The sequence below is a fragment of the Nothobranchius furzeri genome, chromosome 1, assembly GCF_043380555.1.
Source record: "Nothobranchius furzeri strain GRZ-AD chromosome 1, NfurGRZ-RIMD1, whole genome shotgun sequence".
Classification (NCBI taxonomy): Eukaryota; Metazoa; Chordata; class Actinopteri; order Cyprinodontiformes; family Nothobranchiidae; genus Nothobranchius; species Nothobranchius furzeri.
Window position 1 is genome coordinate 34,605,807 of NC_091741.1, and position 11,485 is coordinate 34,617,291.

The 11,485-nt window shown below is 44.6% G+C and overlaps 1 protein-coding gene across 1 annotated transcript in view; it reads right to left on the bottom strand.

Moving 5' to 3' along the window:
- Positions 1 to 5,915: 5,915 nt before the first annotated feature.
- The window catches only part of dyrk2 (dual-specificity tyrosine-(Y)-phosphorylation regulated kinase 2), an 18,569-nt gene continuing 12,999 nt past the window's right edge, over positions 5,916 to 11,485 (bottom strand). Inside the window, exons 3-7 of the mRNA XM_015974576.3 lie at positions 7,688 to 8,030; positions 7,441 to 7,604; positions 6,960 to 7,349; positions 6,783 to 6,873; positions 5,916 to 6,626 (exon numbers count right to left, since the gene is read on the bottom strand). Coding sequence (XP_015830062.3) covers positions 5,983 to 6,626; positions 6,783 to 6,873; positions 6,960 to 7,349; positions 7,441 to 7,604; positions 7,688 to 8,030 — 1,632 coding nt within the window. The 3' untranslated portion in view covers positions 5,916 to 5,982. The remainder of the gene's footprint in view (positions 6,627 to 6,782; positions 6,874 to 6,959; positions 7,350 to 7,440; positions 7,605 to 7,687; positions 8,031 to 11,485) is intronic.

Consider the following 11,485-nt stretch of genomic DNA (forward strand, 5'->3'; position numbering starts at 1 on the left):
TCAGGCTTTTCTAATCCTAGTTTCACCATCTGAATCTAGAGTGGCCGATAATCAGAGACAACATTTTGAAAAATGTTTTCTCAGTGAACCACACCTTTAACATTGATCTCAGTGATTGTTGAGTTTAAAAGTTGACTAGTTTCATATTTGACACAGCTCACCAGCCCTCAATTGGCCAGATACAGCACTTAATAGTTTTGTGGAGCGGGTTAAGTGTCCTAGGGGCGCTCTTTACCTGTTTATCAGCTGTTAGCTATTTTCTGTGCCAGTAGCTAATAAAAAACAAGCAATTAGCTTTTAGTTTGGCGACTGTCAATAAAAAACACGAGAAGAAGAAAAAAGAAGTTAGCTTTTTTTTGTTGGCATCATGGTGGAGTCAGAGGGTAATGTCTTTGGATGTGAAGCAAATAGCTAAAACCAGAGTAAACATTGGCGCGGCCTACGCTAGTTTGAGGGAGCTAAAGGAGGCTGTAAAATCATGGACTGATGGTGACCTGGCTTTGTTGCTACTGGACTTCTAAGTAATATTTTTGTCAGACAGTGTGTATCTTTTTAATTTGTAGCTTATTTGGTAAGACTTGCCTCATGTTAGTGTTAGCTCGTTTTTGGTGCTAGCTACAGCAGGCTGATACATGGGTATTAATGACAGTTGTAATTCCACTTTTAACCAGTAGGGCAGAGGAGCAGGAAACTTAGGAACTTTGGAACTTCCTAATGCTGCCCGGCAACCGTGGGGCACTGAATTTACATTTCAATAGATGATTATACGGTGCATACATTCTGAATTAAACAAAACATCTCCAATTTCTACATTAAAAAAGGTTTAAGAAAGCACAAAAATAATGACAGGAAAAATAAATGAGTGAATTCAAGTTCTGAAACACTAATTCATAAAAGACCAGCACATGAAAATTAGCAATGAAACTTTTAATTTTTCCCACCACATTAAAATTTAACAAAGGCTCACTAGAAAATTGTCTGTTCTGTACAGTAGTTACAGTACATAGTAAAACTGGCCACGCTGCATTCAACATCCTCCCCTAAAATGTAAATTCAAACATTATTGACACTAGAATGGAACAACAAACCCAGCTGGCAAACTTGTCAGAAACGCAACGCTGTCATTGTTAGCTAGTTGGCTAACAGGCTGTCGCTGTTAACACACAAGTAAAAAAAAAACTTTTTGGAAGTGCTACTAAAAAGAAAGTTAAACAGACTTTCTATTCTTGTATGACTGCAGCCATTAATTACATTTGAATCATATTAACTCTTCTCTCGGCTTTCTGTGTGTTTGCTAGAACAGCTAGCGCTTATCTACTTGTGTAATGGAATGCACTTTGGTAGATTTCACCAAATGCCCTGGGTGTTAGTCATTACAATGACAACAGCAATTCAATCTGAGGTACAAATGTAAAAATAATGCATTAAATTAATACTAACAGGATGTGGGCACCAAAGGGAAGAGCTCACATTTAGCAGGCTAAACATGGCTTCTTGCTACTAGCATTTAGTTAGCAGGAGGCTAGTGTTAGCTTCACCACAGAGAAAACAAATGTCAGTGCAGCAAACGGCTAGTGTTAGCTTAGCTCCGTCATCAGAAGATGTTGCCCTTCAGTCACGAGGCGAAAGGTAACAAAAGTTGGCTGATATGTGTCTGTACATTGTGCAGCCATGTTGAAAGCCCCTACCCAACACACACACACACAAATTGATTTGAGCTGTTCAGTTTAAAGCTACGATACGTAGTTAGCTTCCTCCGTTGGCTTTGTAGACGTTAAAGAGGCTCGCGGAAGAGTTTTGAATCTGGAAATAAGATAAATGAATTGAAGAAAATCCTAAACTACTATTGGAATTTATGGAGGCCAACGTCCAATCAAAATAAAAATTTGGCCAGTTACCAGTAGAAATCTGGTTTCAGTTGGTTTAGTATTAGTTATGAACAAAAATAACTAAGAGAATCAGCTAGTATGGCAAGTGGATTTCCCCACTGTGGGATTAATAAAGTTTATTCTACTGGAACACAATGATGAGCTCTTGAAGATGAATATTTCCTTTGATCTTGAAACTCTTGTTGGAACAACTTGACTATTTCTTTTCCTTGAAGGCATTTTGCCTCTCGTCTTTGAAGCTTCTTCAGTTCTGAAACTTGAAACCCTTTTTATTTATGAGACACACCGTGTTGGCAAATCAGTGCAATATTACAGCACTGGTGTGTCTTATAAACGCGCCGGTACAGTGATGCGCTAAATTAGTGGCGTTCGTTCCGCCTTGCTCGGTTATTATATCGTAGTAATTGTCTGTCTCGTGAAAGGCGATTATATCTTGGCACAACAGAATCATGATCACGTGGGGAGTCCCTGCCGAGCTCCGGATGGCAACTGTATTGATAATGAAAGTAAACACGATCAATACGTTTCACTTTTGTGAACAGAAGCAGCTGAAATGATAAACTGATGTGAGTCAGCGCTGCATGAGCTTCTCTCCGTTGGAGCTGAAGGACAGAAACCTTTAGGAGCGGCTTGTTAAAAAACGTAGTGATCGTGGCTTCGATCGCAATCAAAAGCAAGTCATGTCCAAGACAAACGGAAGTCCGCGGCAGGGCATACCGCTCCCATACCCCCTTTATGCTGCCATCGCGTAATCTTTTGTAAAAAGGACATGATCGTGCCACATTACCGCCACGGTCTGATCACTTATAAACGACCCAAGGCTCCCAGGTACCACCATGGCGTTGCGGAAAATTGACGGGATTGTTTTGTAAAAACGGCTTGGATTGGCAGGAGTCGGGCTGCATGGTGGCACAGTTGTTAGCACTGTTGCCTCGCAGCAAGAAGGTTGCAGGTTTGAAAATCGAAACCATCGAAAACCAAAACCCTGATAAGGCAATAGGACTCACTAATGAGGACGTCAATGTCATGAGTCCCAGGCCCCTCCCTCTATTCAGCTCCCCGTTTGTGTCGTTGGTGCCGATGATCCTAACAGTTTTCCAGGATCGTCGGCAACGACAAGAAAAGTCCAGTTGTTAGAAGTAAACCTTCTAGACGACCATGACTCTGCACTCAACACACCACGCCGTGATTCTCCTTTGATGATGAAGAATCTCTCGTGATGGTGACTGCCGGCAACAAACTGGGGAAAGTAATTTGACAGGTAAAGCTATCTTTGTCAGGATTACATTGAAAAGACACCACGGAGAAGTTTGATTCCACAAAGATCTAAAGTACCTTCTAGTGGTCCGCTGGAATTGTGGTTTAGGCCCCCACCCCTCAATGCATCGTAGCTAAGCAGCCATTCAACCTTTTTCCAAGTCTGTAAACCATTCCTAAGTGCTAATTCCCATCAGCTATGCCTGATCAAAGTGTTTGATTCTTTAAAATAAACAGGATTAAACTGGTTCTAGCTGCACGAGAATCAGAAGTCGCTATTAGCCCACCCAACATCAGAGCATTTCCAGTAATTAAGTCTTATCCCGTCTCACATTTTATGATTAGCAGAAACTTAAAATGTGACTATTTTGAAATGAGCTTAGTTTCTCATCATTTATCTGAGAAAACGTTCACAACAAGAGTGAGACTCAGAGACTCACAAGACGACATTGAAAACACTCGAGAACACTTTGAGACAAAGTGCCTCCTGGAAGTAGTTTTAGTCAGCATCCACAGCGAAGTGAGATGCTTGGTTTGAGGTAGTCAGAAAACTGTTCCAGAGATTTTAGTCATCAAATCTGTCTGCAGCTTAGAAATATTTAGTTCTTTTAAAGTTTGTTAGAACGTCTTAAGAATTATTAGGTATTTAAAAGGGTCAGCTAACTGTAAATGAGTGTGTGTGTGTGTGTGTGCGTGTGTGTGTGTGTGTGTGTGTGTGTGTGTTGGGGCGTGACATGGCGTTGAGATACTGAAGGCACAAAGTTACGACTCAAGAAACTCCTCACCTAAAAAATTATTAAAAACACAACCAATCACATCTTTAAAAAAAACAAAAACATCACAGGATTCCCTCCCCACTACCTTCCTGCTCCCTCGGCAGGGGGCGGGGCTTCTGAGAAGGGCGGCGCAGTTACGTTGACAGTCAGTTCCTTCTGTAGCCCGCAGTGGTCCACTTCCTGTGAGCTACATCACATCGACGGCCTGATCAGGGCCGATATTCAGAACCTTTTTCACTTCTTCATCAAATCACTTCCTCCTCACATGACTCGACGATCACGGTGCATTCAGGAACAACGTCCGTGTCTCAATGTTTATATATAGTGTGTGTGTGTGTGTGTGTGAACATAGGTTAGGAAATTTTTTGATATTGCGCACTCACACACATTCAAGTATACAGTATAAACTGCACATCGTAGTAAATACACAGATTTGACTTAAATATTAAAATATGGCAAATAAATTAATTCCTCAGTCCCCCCCCCCCCCCCCCCACCTTCACCCATCAACACTGAATCACAACGTTAGCTAAGAAGCTAGCTCCAGCCACAGCTAGACACGGAGAAATAACTCCTTCATGAGCCGATAAAAACTTTGGGTTGCATCAGAAACAACTAAACAAACATGAGAATCCCGTTTGCTACGAAACAAGAAGCCAATTTGTCATCATCTTTTCTGCCAGTTTGGTGAGTTTAGTTTTACTTGCAGTTAAAATGTTTTTAAAAGTTTATGATAATCAAATTACTTACTTTTGCTGAAACCTTTATGAATTTGATTCCTGTCTCTTTAAGAACTCCGCCCACTTTGTTATGATTGGTACGTTTCTGGAACCGTGCTCAGAGCTACATTTGTGTTTACAGCCTTACAGAAACAGATAAATAACAATAAGCTTATTTATAACAATAGTTTTGTTACACAGGACTTATTGGTATCCAGTGGGCCTTTGTGTGATGTTGTATAAACATCAACTACTTCTGTTGAAGATTTGCTCAAAATTAAAACAATTTACTAATGTATTTTTTTCTCAGAGAGTAAAAATGTTAAAACACCGGAGCCCTTGGACGTGACTTAAGTTGTTAACTACTTCTCAATCAGCCTAAAGACCCATATTTGGTTCATAAAAAGAGAAAAACTGGTTCTTATGAACACAGACATCAACGGTCCTTCTTGTTTAGCCTGCATGCTAACAAACATGCTAATGCTAAACTGTAAAATCATTTAGTCGTTGCGTCTGTAAAATAAGGCTGGGCAGTGGAGAGCTGACACGCTATGGCTAATATCGGCTAAGGGCTAGCCAGGAGACTGAAGGCAAACAGTGTGTCGGCTACAGTTAGCTGTAGCCGTAAGTTTGCAAAGCTAACTGCTAGCCAGTTTAATTGTAAAAAGGTGAACAGCTACATACAACTAGCTGTCCAGTTAGTTCACAGTTAACCAGCTGACAGGCGCTATGCCAGCTTGGTACTACCGGCTAGCTAGTCGACACAAAACAAATGCTACCTAGGCTAGTTAGCTAGCTAACAGGTAGATGTTCAAATGAAAGCTGTTAAATCTTTGAGTCTTTTAGCTACAATCCAGCCGCTTTAGCATCAACAGGATTCCTCACATCTTGATCAGAGAACAGGAACTTTCTCTGAATTTTAACTTTGTGAAGTTATTGAATATTTTTGGTGTTAATTTTTTAAAAACTAAAGATCCTAAAAACATGTTGTTCCCTCCATTAGCACCACGTTTTTGTTGTTTGAAGCTACAGATTAGCACAAAGTGTTGGATTGTCTGAACCGCACCAGTCGACTCACATGTTCTCACCTCCTTCTGCCTTCAAATCTCGTCTTTTTCCGATGGGACAAAAGAATCTGGAGTCATCTCCAAACGCAGACCAGCTCTGCTCACGTTTTCTGATCACTTTGCACGTTTCAACAATCAAGTTTCCATGTCTGCATGTGACTTAAACGCACCCCTGCAGTGCAATAAAAATCAAATGCGCTTAAAAAACTGGGTACACCAGTTTAATTCAGGTCCGACTGGTTCTCCCACCAGAGCAGGTGGGGTGTGCCGTCTCTCAGCTGACCAGTTTGGGCAGAACCGTTCGAGTCTGGATGTTTCCATTGGCATCGGTTATCGCTGCCAAGTTAGTCCTAGCTTTGGAAGTGGAGGTGGTGGAGGAGGAGGTGGTTGTGGCGAGTTTGGAGATGGAGGTCACGGCAGCATCGGTAGTGCTTCGTTTGGAGGAGGACGTCTTGTCCCCGGTGGCTGTTCCCATCGGTGGCTTGGGGAGTCTCCTCCTGAGCCACTGGTGCCGCAGCGCCTGGCTCGGTGTCATTCTGACTGCCGGGTCCCACTCCAGGCACTGTTTGAGGAAGTCCAGAAAAAGCGCATCCTCGCAGCCCTTCAAGGCAGCGCTCCAGTCCTTGCTGCCCGGAGGGCCACGTGCCTTCCCCCTGCGTGAGCGTCCCCCGTTCAGCACCGTTGATCCATCGGGCAGCGTGGTGACGGTGCAGTAACGCGGGAACCCTTTGGAGGACACAAAGTTCTTTGCCCGCTTGGAGGTGTCTAGGAGTTTCTGACTGGGCATGCCCAGAAGCTCGATGATGCAGGCCAGCTGGTCCGCTTCATCTTCACCGGGCAACAGGGGGTAACCAGTCAGCAGCTCTGCCAGGATGCAGCCTAGAGACCACATATCGATGGCCATCCCATACCTGGAACCTGGAAGACAAAGACAAACACCAGCGAGATTACCTCCTCGGTTATGGCCTCATTTCCCCTAGTCTTCATGTTTGATGTTTGGGAATGTCCAAACGTGGATTTTTAGGCGTTATTCAGCGGCCTGACCCCTAGCTACTCTGTAGGCTTGTCTCATACCTAAAATAACCTCAGGTGCTCGGTAGAACCTGGACTGGATGTAGGTGTAGACCCTCTGATGTTCGTAACAGCTGGAACCAAAGTCTATGACCTGCAGTAGAACAGACAGGACAGTTGATTGGAATTGTAAGGTATTCTTGTCCTTTGATGGAGCTTCCCGGTGATGATCCATCTTACCTTGATGCCGCTGCGACCCTGCTGCTTCAGTAAGATGTTCTCGGGCTTCAGATCGCAGTGGATGATGCGGTTCTTGTGCAGGGCATCCAGACACTGAAGGATGGAGTGGGCGAACTTCCTGACCAGCAGGAGGCTGAAGCCCTGAAACTTGTTCTTCTTGATCAGCTCGTACAGGTTCATGCTGAGCAGCTCGAAGGTCATGCAGATGTGGTTTCTGAAGGTGAAGTGCTCCAGCATGTGGATGACGTTCATGCTAGAGTCTTTGTCCTGCTTCCTCAGGTGCTCCAGGATGCGGATCTCCTCCGCCGCCTGCCGGTGGAAGCGCTTCTCGTTGCGGACCATCTTCAGAGCCAGGAGGGTCTGGGTTTTGTGGTCAAAGGCCTTCACCACCTGTGGAGGAAGAATAATCCGACACTCCTGTTAAACTTTGGTGAGTTGGATCAGATGGGTGACATCTGGACGTGGACGGTAAAAGTCGGACCTGTCCAAAGCTGCCTTTCCCGATGACTTTCAGGACTTCGTATCGGTAGGCGACCTGGTCATGTGGGACCTGTATGTAGGACCCCTGATCATCGTCATAGCCACCGTTGTTGGCCCCACCCAGAACTCCCGACCTCTTCTTTGCGTTCGGACCAACAAAAAACACTGAGCAGAACAGAACCAGAACAGAGCCGATGGATCACGTTAGTACCAACCCGTGTCACCAATGACCGCTGGAAGCCGCTCACCTTCAGGGTAGCTGAACACCTCGTGGTGCTCGAACGAGCTCAACTTGGACATGAACTGTTTCAAGGCTTGCTCGGGACTCAGGGGGTTCTGCTTTGGCTTGCCGTCCGTCGACTTGTTAGAGGTGGCACTGGCCTGGCGGCCATTGTGGGCAGGCTCTGACGCTGAGGTCTGTCGGTCTGGGATGGGCAGGCCTGGCCGGGTGGAGCTTATTGGAACCAGGCCGTTGGGCTGGGAGGTCAGAACCGAGCGCTTGTTGCTGTTTTCCTCGTACAGCTGAGTGATGTGGACCTGGGACTGCGACGGCAGCTGGGCGGAGTCCGACATGGCCGCTTTAGAGCCGCCCTGAAGGAAAGACAGATAAAATCAGACTGGTGTGTTTGTCTGCTGGTCGTCCCCTGGAGGTCTGGAGATCAGAAACCATGTCTGAAGGTGATAAAATGTTTTAATTTAAAACTCAACAATGACCAGTCAGAATGAACGACTGGGTTCAGCTAATTCCATGTGTGTGTGTGTGTGTGTGTGTGCGCCCTTTACTACAGCCATTAGACCAATCAGCTGTTTATTGACCCTTTCCACGTGACGTCACGCCACTCATGTGACCGCCCCCTTCGCCATGATGGACGGCAAAAAGACCGTTTACACCCGTAGAAACTCCGGTGAAGCTAGCCAAAACAAGCCAGTTTGTAGCCTTTTACCACTTTTATTGAGTTGATTTGACAGTAAAATGGTTTTAGCTTGCTGCGTGGTCGGCTGCACTAACAGACGAGGACGTAAACTCAACTCGTTTTTTCTTCTTAATAACTTTGATGGAGACTGAGGACGGAGATGAACCGCAGCGATCAATCAAGCGGACTAGCAGGCCTCAGATTAGCAGCGAACGTGTTTTTAGCGGGTAAGATTAACGTTCATTTATTCCACGAGGAAGACAGGAACAGGGATACATGTGATGTGTTTATACTAGTTATTGATAATCCTGATGGACGTGTATTTCACCACGGAGGCTGCGCTCCGTCCACTGTAGTGTAAAGCGAGACAATTATTAACAATATTAAAGCTCCGATGTATGATTACGTGTTAAAATGACGTTATTTATTTATTTATTTATATGAGCGTCGGCGTTCAGAGATCTTCTCATTCCGGTGTGAGAGCAGCAGCTGAACCCGGTACCACCACCAGCAACAGAAGCTGGTAGGGATCCGGACTTTTGAACAATCAGCTTTGGTGTAAAGTGAAACGCTGTTTATAACATAAAGTTATAAATCCAGAGGGGTGAGTTTAGGCAAAGTCAGCAACATGTTTACATCGGTGATGTATCAGAATGAAATAACCGTTTCCCCTCTCCTCTGACACAGAACTAGTCTGCATGAGATATGGCCTCAAGGTCTCATGCCTTTGCTCTAAACTGCTTCTTTCCAGCTCAACAGAAGAATGAAGAATGGACTCTCTCCTTTAATAAATCAAAGAACTCTATTTTAATAAAGCTAATCAAACAAAGTGTTAGTCAATAATAAGACGTGACCAATCTGTGAAATGAAAATATTAATTACTTTATTATAATCCTATAGAATATAATAAGTAATATGACTTTAAATGTTTCCACTAGGACTGATCTCGGGTAGCGTTAAGACATCACACATTACTTTACTGATCCAATCAGAATCTGCCAGATGTGACGGAGGCGTGGTTTTGGTGGTGTTTGGTAAATCTGTCATCTTTTCATTCGACCATAAACCAAAACATCCGAAGTATAAAACTATACCCACGTCATCTGTTTATGTTTGTTTATGTTTATGTGCTTAGCAGACGCTTTTACCCAAAGCGACTTACAATTTTTTTCTTTTTTTTTTCTCCTATAGGGCATGTTGTGATCTGTGGGGGAAACCGGAGTACCCGGAGAAAACCCACGCATGCACGGGGAGAACACGCAACTCCACGCAGAAAGGCCGCAGCCGAGTTTCGAACCTGCGACCTTCGTGTTGCGAGGCAACAGTGCTAACCACTGCGCCACCATGCAGCCAGTCACCTCTAAAGCCAGTTCAAAGCGTTCTAGAGAAGTTGTCGGAGTGGCCAATCCGTAACTTTCCTCTTCAGCCGAAAGAACCAACGACAAGCTGGATAAAATCTGTTGCTGTTCCAACTGCTGCAACGGTTCCTTTCAGAATAAAAGCTGAACCATCACAACCCAGGTTTGGGTCTCACCAGACGCCAACAAATTGTCATGACCCGGGAGTATCTCAAGACTGGTCTGGTCGGCTGCCGTGGCTTCTTCTACAAGCTCCGGCTCCATAAGGTCAAGCTGGACCTCTACACCTTCTAATCTAGACGGGGACTTCCCCTCAGGGTACGTAGACCGACAAATGGCGTAGAATGTGTTTATGAATCTCCTAACCAAAGCTTAGCGCGAAGACATCACCTTCAGTTCCCATCAGAGCTAATCGCTTCTCCGGATTTGCTGGTTCTGAGCAACATTCCACCTCATCCATTCACCGTCTCATCCACCTTAGTTACACCATACATGTAGTGTTAAAGTCAGTCTAGTTTAATTTGTTTAGTAATAAATCTTTAAACTTTTAAACTTGACTCTCTCTTCTGTTGTCTCTGAGTGAATACGAAGCGGTTATCTAATCCCTGAAATAAAAAGATCCAATCTTCTGGTTTAACAGTACCCACAGATCCATAAGGTGGATTTCATATTTCCTATGGAATCCTACGCCTTATGGCTCATTAAATAACACGTAATTTAATTCATTACAGTGAACAGCTGCAGAGAGAACGTAAGCTAACGTTGGTAAGCTAGTTAGCATACCGCTCTCTATGAGCCCGGCTAGATGCGCTACTTCTTCTGATAACTGAACTGGGCATGGACTAGTTGAAGGAACGCTGGAGGAGTTTTGTTTTTGTTTTGATCGCAAAAACAGTTTCAGGCTCTACTTTTCTCTTTGTCTAGTACTCGTGTCGCTCACCGTTTACATGCTGGTGGACCCACGTTATTAGGTGACGTCGGTGCAACAGGTCAATACCGTCTTGAGGCTATAATTAGCCATGCGGCTGCAGCACAGAACATGCTAACTCCCATCAGACAATTTAAACCCAACAGAACCGAGGCCAAAACTCCAGAGATGGGTAAATGGATCATGGTGAACTAGAACCAAACAGGTCCAATCAGGATGGACTCTGGTAATCTGGTTACTGGTTCTGGTGGAACCAACCCGAGCCTCTGAAGAACCTGAGGGCTGGTGTAGAATCAGATGTGGTGAAACCCTTCGGCCCTAACGGACCTGCTGGAGTCCAGGTTCTTTATGGGCCCACAAGGCCCAAACTCAGCAGCTCCTGAAGCTTCTGCTAGAAGATCAGACAGGTCCAGCTGCCATGTTAGTGTCTGAGGAACAAGGTCACGTCTGTGGTCCAGGAGCAGAAGCAGAGCCCATATCAGCAAAGATAAAGAGAAGAAAGCAGGAATCAGAACCAAAACCTTCAACACATCCAGGATCAGGAGTTCACGGATCGCAGGAAACCATCTGGAGGTAAATATTCCCCAAAAAACAGCCAACCCATCAGAGATGAATCCTGGAATTGTTTCATCAGAGTTCAAGCTGATGCAGGAGGAGATGCTGACTCCATCCCCGACCCGAAGTCCTCAGATAAAGTTTCACAAACATCTGCATTTGATCTTTTAAGGATTCAAACGGACGAGTTTTATTTATCGTGTCAAGAAGCAGAGTCACAGGACCGCCGCTGATATGATGAATCAATGAAAATCCTCCTCAGAGGTTCATGTAGAGCAGCTGAGCAAACAC